At 44.0% G+C, this 20,450-nt stretch overlaps 1 protein-coding gene across 1 annotated transcript in view; it reads right to left on the minus strand.

Annotated features, from left to right (window-relative positions):
• Positions 1 to 3,925: 3,925 nt before the first annotated feature.
• Positions 3,926 to 20,450, minus strand: part of RAB3B (RAB3B, member RAS oncogene family) — a 62,648-nt gene continuing 46,123 nt past the window's right edge. Inside the window, exons 4-5 of the mRNA XM_041737864.1 lie at positions 17,688 to 17,812; positions 3,926 to 5,069 (exon numbers count right to left, since the gene is read on the minus strand). Coding sequence (XP_041593798.1) covers positions 4,882 to 5,069; positions 17,688 to 17,812 — 313 coding nt within the window. The 3' untranslated portion in view covers positions 3,926 to 4,881. The remainder of the gene's footprint in view (positions 5,070 to 17,687; positions 17,813 to 20,450) is intronic.

Below are 20,450 nucleotides of genomic sequence, written 5' to 3' on the forward strand. Positions count from 1 at the left end.
TTCTGTCACTCTTACTCTTTTTGGAGGATCTGTGTCTGATCTGATCAGTCATCAAAGGTTTGAACTAAAAAACGAAAGCTTGAGGAGTATAAAGCAATGGCCAGTGGGTAGCAGAAGTATTTGGGGGCAGTGGAGTCTTCCTAGGACTCTTGAAACAGCTCCACAAATATGATTTAGTTTTCCCAGTTGTGTTCTCACAGAATGATGTACCTTTTCTTCAGAGCACTTTTTAACTGTATTTGGGTATTTTACAATGTCTAGACTACACCACAAGCTACTAGACTACAAGCCTCATGAAGGAAAGGCTTGTGTTTAATGTGCCATTGATTGTATCCTGACACATACTAGACACTTACTTATTAAATGAGTAAATACAAATGAATAAATCTTCATATAAGGGATAAAGACCTTAAAAAACATCGCTTAACAGTATTCATATCTCAGGGGCCTGTCTCGGGTGCAATCCCAGGCATAGGCTGATCCTCCAACTGAGACAGGTAATCAGGGGTAACTTAGTAGAGATGCAGAATCTGAAATCAGTGAGATCCCAGGACACTGGTTACTATAATTCCTTCTCCTTACCCCAAACTATTGGCAAACAAACTCAAATAAACATTCCTCAAGACACTCTAGGAATCTTGACACCCAAGCAAAGAGCCCTGGAGCAGGAGCAGGTGATGTGAACTTGAAAGTCAGGTCTGGGAGATATTCATATAATTCTGTGGAGATTACAAGGCTGTGGTCACAAAGTAATTGTGAGACCTAAGGACTCTCACTACCACTGCTCCATATACTCTTCATCTGAGAGACAATCTGAAGAGAGAAATTGAATGAGCATGATTCAGAAGTGAACTCAAATGATATTACTGAGTGACTTGAACACGTTAACTTTTCCAAGGCTATGTTTCCTTGACTGCCACATTGGGATATTTTAGAAACAGCACCCCCATGAGACTATAGGTACCTTGCAGGCAGGGATCATTTGTTTTCATATATATATATATATCTAGTGTTTAACAGATCCAGGTCACAGTAGATACAAAACAGATAAATTTCTACCTGGAGGTGATCCAAGACGGGGTCCTGACTCCATCACTGACATACTCTCAGAGTAGACCTTAGGAAATTTCCTTTTCCTCTCTGGACCTCAACCCTCCTCTTTGTAAAATGAGGATCTGGGACAAGATTTTCTCTAAGCTCCCTTAGAGCTTATATTTGACAAGTCTGTGGCCATTCAGTGCACCCAACCCCATTGCTGCTCCTAGCTGTTAATTAATGCTACAGACTGAGGAGACAGTAATAAGTCATAAATCACTGTATTTACAGATACATATGCATTTAAAACATTCTGTAAATAGCTATAATACTGTATTGCACTTTTGGCCTACTTTTGCCTCTTTTGAGGTCAAGAGTTTTTGTTTCTGTTTTTAAATCTTTTATTTGGATTGTTAAGCAAGATGAAAACCAGGACAAGTTGCCTCTAACATACCACGCAGCTTGAACCTTGGTAGCTAATTGCACTATTATCGTGATTGAGGAACATTGCACTGTAATCAGCTGGAAGCTCCTGCCTTCCACGCTGCAGAAACAAGGTCACAGAGCAGGGCTGGGGAGCTGCCCTCTAGCCAGCAGCTCTGTTTGTTGCCCAGTAGAAGAGTTTGCCACTATTACATTTAACTCTTGATTCTGTCCGTTGTGAAGAAAATTGCTCTCTTAAACTGGCTCCTGATTTTAAAGAATTTAATAATTTTTAAGTAAAAATTTCAATCCTTGCCTAGGTATCCAATATGAAAGAAAAGATTAATGGATATATGTACTAAAATATCCAAGGGTCACGAGGAGCTCAGTCTGAAATCCTAGTACTAGGGTGGATGGGTGTTACTGCCCAGAAAAACAGTAATTATGCCTGACCTGTATTGATTTGACAGTGTAAAAAAGCACACCTAGAGCCACTGCCTATAAAGAGGTCACATTCTTCTGTGGTCAAAGAAGTTAGCCAAGTCACTCCTGCAAAATGTCCCATTGCTGAAGTAGGGAGGCTGCTTAAAGTCCTGCTTGACAGCTACATAAGATTTGCCTGACAAAGGCAGATACTGTGACTTGGGCCTGAGAAACACTGCACAATTTTTGCTCAGGCTCTTGGAACCTGGTTGCCTCAGAGACTGACTCCTTCAGAAGCATTAGACATCCATCACTTTGGATTAGTCTGAATCGTTGAGAGATTTGCTAACAGAGAAGAGACATAAGTCTTTTCTCCAGTGGACTTAGAACCTGATGGCCTTAGGATCGAGTCCTAATATGAGTCTAATACTTGCTAGCTGTACCATGTCTCTTAACCTTTTTGGGTCACAGTTTAATCTATTAAAAATGTAGTACAGAATGAGCACAGACCTTGGAGCCTACTGCCTGAGTTTGAACCCCAGTTCTACTATTTACTCATTATGTGGGGTTAGGCAAGCTAGAGAATCTTTTTTTTTTACCTTATCTTCCTCATCGTTAAATGAGGTTGATTATAGTGCCTCCTTCACAAAGTTGATGAAAGGATAAATAAGTTAATACATGTAAAGTGCTTGGAACAATGCTAAGTACAGAGTACACATGGCACTGGGGTTAGCTACAACAACATTGGGGTGATAATCCTCATCTCTTAGGTTTATTTTTCAGATCAACTGAAATGATGAAGGTGAAAAAAAGAGTCACAGAGTTATTAGGACTAGAAGGGACCTTAAAGATTACCCAAATAACCCCCTCATCTTATAGGCAGGAAATCAAGACTGGTCCAGAGTCATGCTTGATTTAAGGGCAGAGTCCAGGACTCCTGATTTCAAGTCTAAAGCTCTAACCTCTGCATGGCATTGAAGAAAGCAACACCTCCATGGAGCTGACTCTGGAGGGTCCTTTTACGTTGTCAGTGGACCTATGCCAGTTAATGCACTTTCCTAGGAAAATGAGCTGCATTTGAAATGGACAAGAAGCTGGAGGAGACTCCCCTTCCCCCACCAAAACTTCTAAGGTGGTGTGTTAGTGCAGCGGGAACTGGAGATTTGGGCCAAGCCTGGGAGGAAAGATTTTCAGGAATCATTGCTAGTTCCATGTCATTATTTCAGCTAAAAACCAAACACATGCCAGGTCTTAAGAAGCTAAAATCCATTCAGTTTGTTTCTGGTGTCAGAGGGTTTTTCGTGGTTGTGATTTTGGTTTGTTTTCTCCTTCAGGTGTTTAATTAAGCAGTTTTCACTAGGAGTGGCTTCACATCCACTCTTCAGTAGAAACTAAGATTTCACTCCCAGGAGAATGAGTTTGAGATTGAGACCTCTGAGTTCAGTTCCCCTAATTTTGCTAGGGTTATGCCCTCTTAGATTTATTCTGCTTTGAATCACCTTCCCAGTTGGACTACTCAGGAGTAACTGAAAGATGGGTTGGAAGAAAGGGCAAGATGAGGGGAAGATACTATCAAGAATGGCAGAGCTACTTAACTCAGAGAAAGGGTCATGATTTCTGTTCTCAAATCAGCCAAGGGTCTCAAGGGTCAGAGGGAATATAGACTGTGAGGTCTCTGGCAGCAGAGCTGGGACAAATGGGGTGAGAAGAGGAAGAAGAATTTCCAAGGGAGAGATTTCAGCTTAAAGCAAGGAAAACTTTCTGATATTGAGAGCAGTCCAAAGGTGGTGTAGACAATAAGCTCCCATCCCTGCCTAGAAGGTATGTTTTAGAAGAAAGATATCTGGGGGGCGCCTGGGTTGGTTCAGTCCATTAAGCATCTCAGCGTTGTGGATAGAGCCCCAAGTTGGGCTCCATGCTTAGCAGGAAGTCTGCTGGAGACACACACACACACTCTCTCTCTCTCTGTCTCCCCACCCCCCACCCTGCCACCGCTCACTCTTTCAATAAGTAAATAAATAAATAAATAAATAAATAAATAAATAAATAAATAAATAAAATCAATCTTAAAAAAAGAAGAAGAAGAAAGAGATTTGGTTGTGAGCCCTGGCAGCCACTTATCGGAGATGTGAAGATGGAAATGGACTAGTCAGACTAGGCAACTCTAAATGTTTCCAATTCTGGGAGTCTGAAAAACAAAGGCTAATTTCATGGAATTTTCACAGTTAAAACCAGCTGGAAAGCAGCAAAATCAGGAAGTCATCACCCGTTCCTTTATCTTGCCTGTGTTTCTCTTTTCTTTCTCTTCATCTTTCTTGAGCTTACTGTCTTGCTCTTTTATATAGCAGGAACCTTTGACATTTTGCAAGGAATAATCTTTTCTTTTAAGTGTATTTCTGACTCAGCCTTTGCTCCTTCAGCATCATTAGAGAGTCTGAGCTCTCTGGAGATTAGCTCTGGCCTGTCACCACAGCAACTGCCCAGGCCCTGTGGGCAGCCGTAGTAATGGGCAGAGGGCTTTGAGAATCAAAGCTTGGCTTGCAGTGAGAGGAAGCCCCACAGGGAGGCTGATATGAAGCAACTATGTTGTTATGAGGACGTTTTCTTAATAGGATTAGCTGTACCAGTGGGCCTTACTTTCCCAGGTGGCCAGGCCCTGAAAAGTGTCCTTTGTCAAATTTTGGTAAATGGAGAAAATCTTATTTTAAAGGCAGAAAAGAAACTCCCTTTCCTAGTCCCTGAAATAAATCGCCTCTGTAAAAATGGAGTATTCTTCTGTAAAGTGGATCTCTACCCACGTGTGACCTGGCGGTCAGTCTAGAGCTGGGTATCTGTAAGGGGGGCCACCCCCAGAGACCTCCAGGGGGAGACTTCCGCTCCGCTGCAGGCAAGAACAACAGCAACTCGGCTTGCTTGGGGCTCGGGGTGGACGGAGCATAACGGGCGAAGCAGGGGGGCTATGGGGCCACAAGAAGGGGAGATCGGGAAGGTGGGCCTTGCCTAACATGAGCAGTTCTGCTGCAGCAGCGGTGGGGTGTCTGAGAGACGGGTGTTCTTGGAGGTGCCCAACGTGGAGGGGTCTGTGTCCAGCGAATCAGACATTTTGTCACAAATGGCATCTACCAGGCGCTCAAAGGCCTGCCTCACGCTGATGTTCTCCTTGGCGCTGGCTTCAAAGAAGTCAAACCCTAAGGAGAGAAGAGAGATAACGGTAAGGATTTTTCCCTTCCTTTTTATGCCCTCTGGCCAGAATACTCTAAATTAATACAGCCAGTATAAGAGTGAAGCAAGGAGACCTAATTCCATGGGAGAGGAGTCTGCTTTAAAGAGATGCTATAGGGGCACCTGGGCAGCTCAGCCAGGTGAGTGTCTGCCTTCAGCTCAAGTCAGGTTCCAGGGGGCTGGGACCAAACCCCCTGTCAGGCTCCCTGCTCAGCAGGGGGTCTGCTTCTCCCTCTCCCCTTCTCCCCGTTCATGCTCGCTCTCTCTCGCCCTCTTTTAAATTAATAAAACCTTAAAAATTAAAATAAGAAAGAAAGAAAGAGAAAAAAAGAAAGAAAGAAAGAAAGAAAGAAAGAAAGAAAGAAAGAAAGAAAGAAAGGAGAAAGAAAAAGAAAGAAGAAAGGGGGAGAGAGAGAGAGAAAGAGAGAGAGGGCAAGGAAGGCGCAGGGCAGGGATTACTGCATCGGCTGTAGTCAGATCCCGGCCCTACCTTCGGCGGCTACGTTACCCCAACGAGTCACCTAATTCTCTTTATGAATCAATGTCCTAGTTTACCTCCCTCATTAAACGAGATAACGCAGGTAAGGTATACAGTGCTGTGCCTGACGCAGAGTGGGGTCATTATATGTTTCCTGCAAGAATGAATTCTTCCAAATGTGTACACAGCACCTCACAGTTTTCCACAGCCTTGATCACGTCCATTATTTCATCTGCTCCTCGCATCACCCCTGGGAGAACAAATGTCTGGGCAGACCCTCTCCATTTCACTCCTGCAGATGCTGTGGCTTAAAGAAATAAGCCGACTTGCCCCAGATGCATAGAGAAGCCAGTCTGAGAAGTCCAGGCTTTGGCCTTTCTGACGGGATCTCCCTCCTCTTTGCCTTGCTTTCCCCTCGCCTCAGCCTGGCCAGCTCTAGTCTAAGGTCTGGGAGGCCCAAGATCCACAGCAGGCAAGCAGCTTCACTCGCCCTTTCTGCCCTGGACACACTGGCTTATCTCCACTCCATGAGGTTCTTCCTCCTGGATTCCCCCAGAGTTCCCCCGTGGCTCCCCTCCCCACACGAACTCAGCAGAAGGCACGCGGAGGACTGCACCTGAGGCCTGAGATAGTCTTGTTTGTTTTGTACCTTGAGATCCTTAAGGACACTTGCTGTGACAATGAACAGAACGTGGTTGTCCAGGGAGACATAAGAAAGGTCTCCTGATTCAGACCAAGTGGCTGCTTTCTAACTGTGGAATTTCGGCCAGGCTGCTGGCAGTCCTTCCCTACAGGTCCCTGCCCCAGCCTCCTCCCTCCTCTTTTGTCCATCTTCCTTTCTCTTTTCTTTTCCTTCCAGGTCCATCTTTTTTTTTTTTTTTTCTCCTCAAAAGCTTTTCTCTTCCCTTTTTTTGGTGTCACTCCTTCTTTTTCCTTTTTTTAAAATTTTTTATTTATTTATGATAGTCACACAGAGAGAGAGAGAGAGACAGGCAGAGACACAGGCAGAGGGAGAAGCAGGCTCCATGCACCGGGAGCCCGACGTGGGATTCGATCCCAGGTCTCCAGGATCACGCCCTGGGCCAAAGGCAGGTGCTAAACCGCTGCGCCACCCAGGGATCCCCACTCCTTCTTTTTCCTTATGTTCCTTACACTTTCTCCTTGGGATTCTTTATATTTATTGAGCACCTACTAAATGTCAGACACTAGGCCAGGAGCTTTAGAAATACTATCTTATTTAATCCTCATACAGCCGGTGGGTAAATATAATCATGTTCAGTTTATAAATGAGAAAACGAAGCCTTCAAGGGATTACATAACTCACACAGGTCACATGGCTGTATTAATGGAAATTGAGTTTAGACCTGGGCTTGGCTGGCTCCAAAGTCCATACTCAGCGCCGTCTCCCACTTCTTCTCTTTCTCCCTTTCAATTTCCTTTCTTTCTACCTTTTAATTTCATATCTTCCTTCCTTTTTTTGTTCCTTCCTTTCCTCTCTCCCTTCCTTCTTTCTTTCCTTTCCTGACTATAACTTTCTCTTTCTCTTCTTTACAAGTGTCTTTGGCCCTCTCTGCTTTTATCTATCACAGTGTCTGAATCTGGGGGTCACTTTATGTCTCTGAATCACTTAGTTTCTCTGAGTCTCAGACTCCTTGGCTGTCAAATAGGGATAGCCACAGTGTCTTCCTGCTAAGAGCAGTGGGAGAATTGAGTGAGATGATGGATAATCTGCTGTACGAAGTTGCCTGCTGGAATGACAGTTGCTTTTTCTCTATATTTCATCTTGCTCCTCTCACCTTCTCTTCATCCTGTTTTCCTTCTCTTGTCATCTTTTCCTACAAAGGAGGGGCTCTCTTTCCTCCTCCCTCCTCCTTATTATCCCACTGTCCACAGAGAGGGCTAAAGCCCCCAAGTACAAACAAGGTTCTTCCTCCCTTGCCATCTCAGCTTGAAAGCACTCTCAGCTTTTCCCAAGGCTCCTCTGGTTGACAGCCTCTCTGTGGCCCATTTCCTAATCCAAGAAAGGACAGCAGCAGAAGTGTGCCCTAACTGTGGACATGTGATAAAGAAGGAAGCAGCTGCTGGTTTATTATCTTCAGCCATAGAAACCCAGTCAGCTTCAGAGACCCTCCAGCATGTAGCTTTTCTTAATGACCATCATAAAAATTGACGCTCTGGTCAATTTGATAAGCAAGCCAAAGGCTGGCTTATCACAAATGACAATGTTTAGGGAGGTGGAGGAAGTGTGTTGCTTGCCTAGGAAAGGGACAAATAGGTAAAGAAGTAAATAGGCTTTAACTATTGGTTTGGATGAAGATGAGGATACAAATCAAGGCCAGGGGCCCCTTCTAAGGAACTGGCACTAAGGGGTGGACATGTCATGTTGTACAGGTGGGCAGTGAGAAGATGCCCAGGAATCATATAGCCTGGCTGTGTGACCTTAAGCAAGATGCCCAACCTCTCTCAGCCTCTGTTTCTTCATTTTTAGAATAGGGTGACTATTACCTACCTCATAGGGTGGTAATAAGAATTAAATGCACAAAAACAAACAAACAAACAAAAAAAAAGAATTAAATGCACAGAAGTAAGTGAAATAATTGGCCTGTGGGATACATGTTAATTCCCTTTCCCTTCTATTCCTAGCCCACTGTAGTCCCAGCTTCCTTACACTCAGGGCCGTTAGGGAAAACTTTTTCCTCCTCACCAGGGTCAAACAATAAAATAGGTCTTTACTGAACATTGACTTTGTGCCAGGTCTTGTGTTGAGAACCAGGGACAAAGGGAGATCAAATCTAATTGTGGAAAAGACACACTAATCAGTGTTTCAATCTCGCATGTGTGCATAGTCTGTAACAGTTCACAAATACAATTTTATTTTATTTTTTTCACAAATACAATTTTAAAACAACCTTGTGAGCCAGGTGGGGCAAAGCAGGAGTTATGACTTGTAATTTACAGATAGGAAAACCCAGAGCCAGAGATGGGCATCAGCCAGGGCTCTATCCCTTATGCCCCCTTGTCTCACTCTCAACTGGAACAGTGACAGAACACACTATAACATTCCTAACCCAGGTAGAGCAAACCAGAGGCTATGCAGGAATGCAGTGGAGAGAGAATGGCAGCGGGAAGACAGCAGGAGGAGGCTTCCAGAAGTTGGTGGAGAGGGGAGGCTTTAAGACTAGAATGGAGCATAACTTCACCTAACGTCTCATTCTTCAGGACTCAGCTTAGATAACAGCCTCTTCATTTTGCTCTGTGCTTCCTTCTGCTATAGCACATTACCCTGCATGGTAGAGGGATATTTGACAAGGAGCTCCCTGAGCAGAGATCGTGTCATTCATCTGGGTCCCAGCATTAGTCAGAGGAATAGGCACTTGGTGAGTGTTGGTTGATGAACAAATGAATGAAGGAGGTGGGGATGAGGATGGACAGTGTGCTTGAGAGGATGGGGATAGTGGGGGTCATGAGACCTCACCTTAACATGCATGAGGATACTGAGGTGAATCAGTAGTTCCTACCCTTGTGGAGCTCCTAGTCTAGTGTGGGAAACAGATACACTAACAATAGTACAGTGATAAATGCTGGAGTGGTGGGAAGAGAGGGGATTAGCAGGGCACAAGAGGAGGCACCTAACTGTCCTGGGGGGCAGGGAAGGCTTCTTGGAGAAGGTGATTCCTAAGCAGGTATCATCTAGATAAAGATAGGTGATTGTGAGTTTATGTGTGAGCACATGCATGTGTAGCATACCAGGCAGGGGAAACAGCATAAGCACAGATAAAAGCCTTTGGTATGTGCCAGAATGATCATAGCAGTTTGTTATCATTAGAGCAGAAAGCTCAGTGATGAGACAAGGCATGATGAGTAAGTCTTGTGGAGACTCATGGCGAACTCTCCATGTCATGCCAAGGAGATGTTGCCACTGTCATCTCAGAGGTACCCAAGGTATGGGAACCAGCTCTTGGCCTTAGCCAGCTCATGGGCCTCTCTTCCTAGCAGAACTGCCCCAAATGAACACCCACCCAATTACTGTCAGACTTCTGGAAGCCTCCACATTAGCAGGCCCAGGTGGTAACCTTTTCCTCAGGTTCATTAGTAAGGATTCTCAGGAGTTGAGAACCTGATGAGGTCAGGAAGATGACAACCAATTAATCAGACTCAATCCTTTCCTCCCTCTAATTGGCTACAGAACAATATTTCTGCTCTTTTTTTTTTTTTTCTGCTCTTTAATAGGGTTCAACTCTTAGCTGAATCTGAGATAAGCCACACCACCCACCATGATCATGTTTACCTATCCTGTCCAAAGGCAGCTGCCAGACCCACAGATTCTACAGTTTGTCCACACTGCCTGCTTCTGAATTTGACATCAGAATTCTATTAAAAACTCACAGTCAACTGAACTCACCTCTCCTCATCCTGACATTGCCCCAGAACTCTTCTCCTCCACTTTTATGTTCAAATTCCTTTTCTACCTCGCTCTGATACCTCCCAACCCTGTCATGTATCAACCTTCAACTCATCCCCCTCTGGTCACTGAGGATTTAGCAAGGGATTCACCATGTTCCTTTCTGTCAAGAGTTGTTCTCATTTTCAAGAACTTTGGGTTTCATGCGAACCATTCATCCAACACCCTTTATTTCTCAATCATCTCATTTAGAGCAACTTTCTCTTCTGTTTTGCTCAAATATGCTTCTGTCCAGCTATTTTGACTTGGATTTATGTAACTGGGACTGAAAGAGGTCTAATAATGGAATACCCAGCCTCATTGACTTAACACCCAAGGCAGAGACACAGGCAGAAGGAGAAGCAGGCTCCATGCAGGGAGCCTGATGTGGGACTCGATCCCAGGACTCCAGGATCATGCCCTGAGCAAACACTCAACCACTGAGCCACCAGGGTGTCCCAACTAGTTCCTATTCCTAATCACCTTCATTATTCACCTGTGGAATCACTGATTCCAAAGAACCTTCCCTTTCTCTTCCTGCCCCACCTCCATCACTCAGAACATACAATGTACCTCAATGTACCTCTCCCTGTACTCCCAAGGCGCCTTACACAGTTGTTTCAGTCAGATTCCAACAGGAAAATGGGAACTATTCTTAACATTTAAACCAGAGGGAATTGGTTATATAGGTGACAGAAGAATAAAGAGACCAATAGAATAGTGAGGAGACCAGAGATCCTCAACAGCAAAGAAACAAAACAAGCCAGCTTCTTTAGCCTTAGTAATAAATGGCCAAAAGAAGCTAGAATCATGGGATCAGGAGCCAGAGAAGAGAAGCAGCCTCTACTTAAGGAGTGGGGAGTGGGAATATACAGGTTTCCCCTTTCTCCATCTCTAATCACCTGCCAGTGTCTCTCCTTGGCTAAACCCAGACAAAAGCCACTATCTCAGGAGCCTGGGAAACACAGCCTGCAAATGTTAACTCCCTGGGATGGTGCAGGGGCTGGGGGTACTTGCAGAAGAGAGAGTAGAAGAGAATGATAGCATACGGGCTAAGGACTGACAAAGCCATCTACCCAGAGGATGTTGAAATTATATATCCACTATTTTGTTCCCCTAGTCAATGGGCATCTTACTCTTAAAATATTTATTTATTTATTTTATTTATTTATAGCAAGGAGGAGGGGCACAGAGAGAGAGAGAGAGAGAGAATCTCAAGCAGACTCAGCATGGCACTGAGCACAGAGCCTGATGCAGGACTGTATCTCATGACCCTGAGATCACCACGTGAGCCAAAACCAAGAGTCAGATGCTTAACTGACTGCACCACCCATGCACCCCATCAGTGAGCATCTTGAGGGCAGGGAACCCACTCACTTCTGTGTCCCCAGGGCCCACATATGTTAGGTGATAGTGGCAGATTATTCCCTACCCTCCCTGTAGAGGATCTGGCATCCCCACCCACTGGCAAGTAGCCTGCAGTGCCTGATTGTGGGAGGAATATATCCCCAATCCACTGACATCAGATTTGGTCATGTAACTTGCTTTGGCCAATGGATGTGAGCATTCCAAATCCCAACAAAAAATTTAAGAGCCTTTGTCTAGTTTAGCCATCCCAGATTAGATCCCAGAGTAAGAGGACACACAGAACAGTCACAACTGACCTGCAGCTGGCATATGTGAGAAACCTTTATGACCTAAGCTCCTAATTTATATGTGTTACCACAAGAGAATCTGAAGAAATCTCACAAACACTGTGACTGAGGGCAGGAATTTGATGAGAAGCTATGGCAAGCTTTTGGGAAAATACCACTGGATGATGATATACTGGGAATGTTAGGAGTTTTAGTCCAAAGGCTGAGTTTGAGTATTGGGCCTAACACCTGTTACCTGTATGGCTTAGAAAAATTACATAATCTGTCAATGAAAAAATAAAGACAGAGAAGTGTGGCACAGCTCATTATATGCAAGAAAACACAAGTCTAGAATCAACGTCTTCATTAGTATAATGGAGCTGATGGTAATGGCATCCTCCAGGCCAGAAGTAAGAGTAAGGATCACAGAAAATTGTTGTGAAAGCACCTTGTAAATTAGTTACTACACCAAAGTTGGTTACTATCAATGTCAACTGGGTCTCTGATTCTGTCTAACCGGACTTAGTGACCCAGGTTTCAATTGTTCACCCCAATCCAAAAAAACCCACATCTAACAGGCACCTAAAATAAGCAAGGCAGTGTACAAGGAATCTGAGTGATAAGCAGGAACTATGTGAATTGAAATCATGTAATCAAAGAGGGGTAGAGCCAAATGGGCCTTCTCGTCAATGAATCCAAATCCTCTGTTTTCAGATAGGCAAAGTAAGACCCAGAGACAGGAAACAAGATGCTCAAGGTCACCTAGTAAACTAGTGGCAGGAACAGGATAAAACCCTCAGCCTCCTAACTCCTGGTCTTGTTTGCTTTTCCCCCTCTACTTTGCTGGAATGAGTGTATGTGTGTGTTCCAAAACCACGTTGTAAATGAGTCTCTCCTTCCCTTGTAGGCAGAAGTGTGTTTCTCTTTTACTATCCTTCGGGCTTTGGCCAGACCCATCTGCATTCAGATCTAGGGAAGGGACAAAAAGCCCCTTCCTGAAGGGCATAGGAGGGCAGAAGCCCTAAAATGCTGTGCCTCTTGGTACAGGAGTCTCTGAAACTCTCCCATGCTCCCAAAGATCCACTTGCCTCAGTAACTCCACAGTCTCACCCATGTCCCAAGAACCTTGAGGATATTGATGGCCTGCTGCTACTCATAGCTTTAACAAAAGCTAGCTGCTGGCCATATCACTAGTCTTAGCCTAGTGAGCTGAGAAAAGCTAAAGGAAAGGGAATCCTGAAGAGGAATCCCATGAAGCAGAAGAGGGGCACTACTGTGGTAGCAAGCAGACCACTGAAACTTAACTGCTGGCATAGCAGGGTAGGACTGATGTGGGGATGAGGAAGGCTGAGCATCCTCACTGTGCACTGATCACATCTTTGCAAAATTCTTAAATGGCCCACAAGATCTTTCATGACCCGATCCCTGCCTACCTCTCTACTCTCACCTCACACCGCTCTCCCCTTGATTGTCTAGCCCCTGTGGCATGGCCTTCTTTCAATATCATGAGTGCTTCAAGCTCTACCCCACATTAGAACTATTTTTGATCTGGAATATGGCCCTCTGTCTCCCCTCCCCCCACACCCACACCCACACACACACTCACACTCACTCTGCCTAACTTTTTCTAATCTTGTAGTTCTCAGCTTCAGTGTTACTTTCTCAGAAGATCTTGATTCTCCAGTCTAAAATTAGATTTTTCTTTCTCACTTTCTTCATAGCACTTGTAACTTATGTTACTTTTATCTGCCCACCATTCCTTCTTTTGGGGAATCACTATTTTAAAGAGTTGTGGTGGCACTATTGGTTATAATACCCGCCTCCCCCAGCCACTGGGACAGGCACATGACTCACAGGTGGCCAATCATAATCTTCCCTGACATTGATATTTAGTGGTTGAGAGACAGAAAGCCTTTTTTTGAAGGAGTTGGGAAAATATGAATCTGGCACTGCCATCATCCATCTTACTCCTCATGCAGAGTTTGACTGGAGAAGGAAGGAGGCTGAAGGGATAAGCAAAGTTGAGAATCCTGGGTCTAGTGGACTTTCTAGCTACATGAGTCAATGGATTCTATTTATTTAAAAATATTTTATTTATTTATTTTTTTTTTTGAGAGAGTAAGTCAGAGAGAGAGAGAGAGAGACAGAGACAGAGAGAGAGGAGAGAGAGCACAGCTTGGGGGAGAGGCAGAGGGAGAGGGAGAAACAGACTCCTTGCTGAGCAGGGAGCCTGATGTGGGGCTTGATCACAGGACCCTGGGATTGTGACCTGAGCTGAAGGCAGACACTTAACTGAAGGCAGATACTTAACTGACTGAGCCACGGAGGTGCCCCAATAAATTCTATTATTAAAAAATTAAAGCTAGTTTGATTTGGGATTTTATCACTTGCCATAACAAGAGTACTAATTCGTGCAGAACTTACCACAGTTTCTAACAGGTTTATCAAGATATAATTCACACACCATTCAATTTGTCTACAAAATTTTAAATTATATATTTATTTGTATAATGATTTGTTTATTGTCCCTTTTCCATGAGTTCCATGACAGTAAGCATCATAGCTGTTTTGTTCACTATTAGATCCCAAGTGCCAACACAGAACCCAGCTCAGAGTAAGTGCTCAATGAGTAAGTGAATAGATGTATGAATGAATGTCTACCCTATTCTGCGTGCTTAGGATAATGGACAAATTAGGCATAACCTGGTTGCTCTCAAGATCTAGCAGGAGAGACAGGTGTCTAAATAGGCAAATACTGGCAAATAATGGAGGAAATTGTGTAGGACAGACATAGTTTAAAATAGTAAACCTGCCCAAATCTGATCTATTCATTAAGGTCCTCTTTAAGCGCCTCCCTAAAACCTGCACTAAGAATTAATCAGACTTCATCTATGTTCCTACATAAATCTGATAGATCTAAACTGGCTCCACTACTTCTTACCTACATAAACTTGAGCACATTATTTAACTCCTCTGCACTTCATTTTTCAGAGTATTGGATATACATTATAGTACCAACTTTGAAGGGTTACAGTGAGAATTAAGTGAAATAATTCTCTTGCTAGTAACAGAACCTGTTACTAGCAAGTTACTCAATTTCTCTGTGTCTGTTTTCTCATCCATTAAAAAAAAAAAACCCAAAAAAATAACCCAACCCATAGAGATAAGAGAAGCACATATATCAGAGGGCTCTAGGGGGATTAAATTAAATGAGTAATATTTTAAAACACTTAGAACGGTGCCTGGCACGATGTAAATATGTAATAAATATTTAACCAACTCACTTTAAAAAAATCTTAGTCATAAGGGCTTGGCATGCCAATTATATTTTTTCCAAACAGAAAACTAACTCACCTTTTAAAACTTAGTCTTGTTTAAGTCTAAGGACTTGACATGCTGAATATGTATTTTTTTCTAATACATATAAAAGCATGTACATAAAATCATCTTGCACATTCCCAATAGCATAAGTCTTTCTCTTTGGAAAATGCTACTCTCGACTCATACAGTCAATGATTTATAGTTCCCTGAACACAGAGTGCTGTTCCTCACCTTTGCCAGTGTTATTCCCCTGAAATGTCCTTGCTTCTCCCCCTCACTTGGCTGCTCCTATTTGTCTTCAAGACTCAGCTTGGGCATTATGTTCTCTGATCCCCACCGAGTTAGGTGCCTCCTCTGCACCCCCACAACCCCCAGCATATCCCTCTATCACAACACTGATCACTTGGGGTATCACTGTTTCTGTCCTTCAGATGGGGGTGTATATCCTATTTCACAGCACAGTACCTGGCATGGAGTAGGCACTCAGGAAGTCTTAATTGGATTGAAATAAGATGAAGTAGCCAAATACTTAACATAATAAAATTTAATCAAAACATATTTTTGCAGTGTCTACTTGGTGCCAGGCCATGTAAGTAGGCACTGTTGGCACAAAAATAAACTAGACTTCATTTCCTGTCCCCCTGGAACTTTAGGGAGGTGGACAAGTAAACAAGTGTACCCAAGTGTGATAGGTACTGTATCTGCTGTGTGTGTGAGGTGGGGGCATGAAAAAGAGCTCTCAGAGCCAGGGGAGGCTTCACAGAAGATGTGAAGCTTGAGCTGTTTTGAAAAGTGAGTGGAGGGGATCTCTGGGTGGTGCAGTGGTTTGGCGCCTGCCTTTGGCCCAGGGTGCGATCCTGGAGACCCGGGATCGAATCCCACATCAGGCTCCCGGTGCATGGAGCCTGCTTCTCCCTCTGCCTCTCTCTCTCTCTCTCTCTCTCTCTCTCTCTCTCTCTGACTATCATAAATAAAAAAAAATTAAAAAAAAAAAAAAAAGAAAAGTGAGTGGAAGTTTACTGGCTAGATGAAGGTAGGGGGTGGGGAGTAGAAAAGAACACTCTAAACAGATGGGGTGTAGCCACTGCAGGGAAGGTGCTGGGAGTGTCCCTGGGGACAGCAGGTTGAAAGCATAAAGTGATAGCCTAAGGTCACCCAAATAAATGCTTGGCCACATGCCTACTGTTTTGTGAACCTGCGGGACGGGTTGGTGACACTTTCTGGATCCTGTGAACTTCTGTGGTGGGCTAAGAATAGTAAGGTCCAAGATAATCCAACCTCTCTCTTTATTAAACACCTACAGTTTGCTTATTTCTATTCCAGGCCACCCTGGGGAATAGAGGAGGGAAGAAAGAGTATAATACACTCTCCTACACATGTACTCATAATACACATAATACAATATATACATAATACACATATATACCACACACAACTCACATTTGTCTATTATACAGTTTACTGCCCACAAGCCCAAATATCTATACTTCAGAGACCATCAGAGAATACCTTTAAACTCCCTACTCCTCAATATTTACAATACCTAGGTTGTAAGACATATTTAGAGAGATTGGCTAAAAGTTAAGCAATATATCCTTTCTTCTAGGGGAAGTTTTCTCCAAGGTGATCCTACATTGAACCTCAATATAGAAAAGACAAGAGAAGACAAGAAAACAGGACACCTGGGTGGCTCAGTCCGTTAAGCCTCTGCCTTTGGCTCAGGTCGTGATCCTGGGGTCCTGGGATGAAGCCCCATTTCGGGCTCCCTGCTCATAGGGGAGCCTGCTTCTCCCTCTGCCCCTCCCCCTGCTTGTGCTCTCTCTTTTTCTTTCTGTCAAATAAATAAATAAAATATAAGGAAGGGAAGGGAAGGGAAGAAAGAAGCTGCTCTTTGAAGCAAGTATTGGTAGGCGTTCTGCTGTGGGGCCACTGAGACACACCTGAAGTGCCTGGGTCTTGGTGGAGCACAAAGATAAAGGCACTTTAACTTTGGAAAAAGTCAGAGCATCACTGAGCTGCATACTTAAACCACATTGTTTCATCCCTTCATACAATTACTTTTGTTGTGATTGTGTTTTGGTAAAGAAACATCAGTTTACATTGAGAAATTCTAAGACACAATGTTGTGATCACTGTAAGGAGGTTTGATATTAAGGACACAGTCACACCCAACATATAGAGTCTGCTCTACAGTTGCCAATGAAAAGAAGTGCTTCTCTGAACAATGGGTTTGTTTTTATGTTAAGGACTCTGTAATTGACTATGTTTCTCTCTTTGCATGGCTGATAGGAAGCTCAAAAGCCAGTATTTTGGTCCAGTTCTCACACATGCCTGGGAACTTAAAATATATACATTTATCTCACCCTCTTCCTCTTCCTCTTAAGTTCCTCCTCCTTCTGCTTTCCCTTTTCTCCAATTTTCTTATTTTTTTATTGATGTACTATGATGATTTTTATGGGACACCTCAAAACCTTTGTGGAAGGAACTGGTGAAGAAGAGTTCATAAATTTAAATTGTACTTATTAATTCAATGTAACAAAATATACACATCATAAATAACATAACCTAAAAGAGCAAAAAGCTTATATGCACATTGCACAAATATAAAACACGTACACAGAGCACACATGCACATCATCCACAATCGCAGCACCCCCTTATTGTCCCACTCCCATGTAAACATGCACACACACATATGTTGTGCCCATACCAAGCTGTTCTGCAAGGAGCTGCCCCTTCTCAGTGGGAACAACCCTCTCTTCCTCCATGTCACACTTGTTCCCAACCAGGATAACCTGTGCATTGTCCCAGGAGTAGGTCTTGATCTGAGTAGCCCTAAAGAGAGACAGAGAGAGGACTGTGTTAATGACATCCTGCATGCTGGCAAGGACTCTGTGAAAGTCGAAGACATCATTTCCCTTCCAGGGAGCGAACTACATCCATATTATGTCAATGAACTCAGCTGAGGACACATAGATACCTGCCCCGGCTGGCTGCAACAGGTGCTGACCCGTAAGCCCTGCTTGCACACCTCACCCAGCCCTCCTCTCTCCTCACTGGGCGGAAAGCTCTTTCTTTCTTTCTTTCTTTTTTAATTTTTATTTATGATAGTCACAGAGAGAGAGAGAGAGAGAGAGAGAGATTGAGAGAGGCAGAGACATAGGCAAAGGGAGAAGCAGGCTCCATGCACCGGGAGCCCGACGTGGGATTCGATCCTGGGTCTCCAGGATCGCGCCCTGGGCCAAAGGCAGGTGCTAAACCGCTGCGCCACCCAGGGATCCCTGGAAAGCTCTTTCTAAAACATCTATCTGACCACTTTAAGTCCTTTCTTAAAAGGACTCATCTATAGCCCTCCTGACTAGCTGAGTGATGAAGTGTTCAAGACCTAAGGTGTTCAAGACCATTCACATCCTGTCTCTGCAGCTTCATCACACTTCCTCCCACTTCCCACCCATGCTGCAATGCTCTTCCATGGCTTGTGCCTCTGCCTATACTGGGAGTCCCTTCCCCACACTAACTTATTCCCAGAGCTGATCCCATAATTCCTTGGGGGAAGCCTTCTCAGGCTTTCTCAGGCCCAGCTAGTCTCTCCTTCCTCTTCCATGACTTATAAACATTCATTAAGGTCTCAGATGATTATTTGTAGAAACCAAAATATCAGCAGTGATTTCCTTTATATAGGATGGGTTATGAAACTTTTAAAAAATACTTTTCTGTAGGAGTGCCGGGGTGGCTCAGCTGGTTAGGTGACTCACTCTTGATTTCGGCTCAGGTCATGATCTCAGGTCACGGAATCAGAGTCTGCTTGTCCCTCTCTCTCTCTGCTCTCCTCACCCCCTCAAATAAATAAATAAAAATCCTTGAAAAAATACTTTTCTGTATTTTTCAAGTTTTAAAACTGAACATATGCTACTTATATAATAAGAAACAAAATTTTTAACATAAGGAATAAAACAGGACCCTGATATTGTGGATCTATCTCTTTGTGGGGATGGGCCTAACTCTGTCTCTAACCACTCCAACAGATAGAAATGATTATTTCTCCTTTTGGTTCCCTACACCTTTACTGCAGCACCTGTTACATTTGGCTGAATTTATAAGTCTCTCCTTGAAGGCAGGGATAGTCTCATTTATCTTTGGAGTGCCTGTCCCCAGCACAGAGCACAGAGCAGAGAAGGTGTCCACAAATGTCTGATGAATGAATAGGCCAGCAAATGATTAATCCTGTAGCAGATCTTAAATGTGACCCTATCCTGACACTGACACTCAATTTAATTCAACCCTAAATACAACCTGGACGGATTACCAACTCTGCTCCTAAAGCTGATCCCACCACTAATTTTCTCTTTAAGTGTGAGAAACCATTGCCTCAAGCTACGTAATTCACTCAGCCACATTTGTTGTGGGCTGCCAGGTGCTGAGCACTGGGGCTCAGATGGTGGGTGGAGGCTAGTCTAGGACCAAGTTGCTCAGAGGCAAAACTGAAAGGCTAGGGCTTGGAAGAATAGACACTCAATCTTCAGCCTCAAGGCAGGGAACTAGAGCCAACTCTCCATGTGTCCTCTTCCTGTCATCTTCCTCCTTCTTCCCACCCCCATCCACTCTCAGCTTCCAGATTAGCAACTCAGGTTATTCTTGGAGGAATCGTCACCAGGTGTTAAAATCACTGTGTTCCTGAGACAGAATGAACAGGGACTGATTTGGTGAAAGGGAAGAAAGTCAAAGCCAACAGAGAATGAGCAGTGTGGAGACACTTAAAGAAAGAGCTTGTCACTCCATGGTAGGAGGTGGGGGGAAAGATGGAGAGGGAGGGAAGGAGGAGGAGGGAGACAGAGCATGATTGAAGAGAAGAGAGGAAATAAGAAAGGGGAAAAGGAAGAGAAAAGGGAAGAGAAAAAAGGAAAAAAGAAAAAGGAAGATAGTACTTGTTAAAAGGGAAGAGAGAGAGAAAGGAGGGAGGGGAGAATGACCGTCAGGCTGAGAAGGAGAACGAATGATAGACATATGATTGGCACCCGGGACACTCTGCAAAGTCACCCTCAGCTCAAGGCTACAAGGCCCCAACAGTACTTCACATACTGCAGCACCTGTTCTGTCGGAGAAGGGAAGTCCTCAAAGGGTGACTATTATGCAAAGGGGAGCAGATCAGCTTGGCGCTGGCCAGCACTGCTGCAGCACCCCGCGCCTGCTCAGCCTCTCTGGCTCCAAAGAAGACCCATGGCAACAGATGCTCCAACTTTTCCCATCCTCATCCTTTTCACTGATTAGGGGCAAGAATCCCGGACTGTTCCTCTTACCTATCCTCCCCTCATGCTCCCTTCTCCCTGTGAGTTATGCTCCCGGAAGAAAGATGTAAGTTACTCAGAGGTTGTGCCTCAGGAGCTGTGCTTAGTTCCATTGTATAGTGGATCTTTACAAACTTTGAATGGATGTGCTTAAAAAAAGATTTTAGGGCAGCCTGGGTGATTTGGTT

The sequence above is a fragment of the Vulpes lagopus genome, chromosome 23 (genome assembly GCF_018345385.1).
Source record: "Vulpes lagopus strain Blue_001 chromosome 23, ASM1834538v1, whole genome shotgun sequence".
Classification (NCBI taxonomy): Eukaryota; Metazoa; Chordata; class Mammalia; order Carnivora; family Canidae; genus Vulpes; species Vulpes lagopus.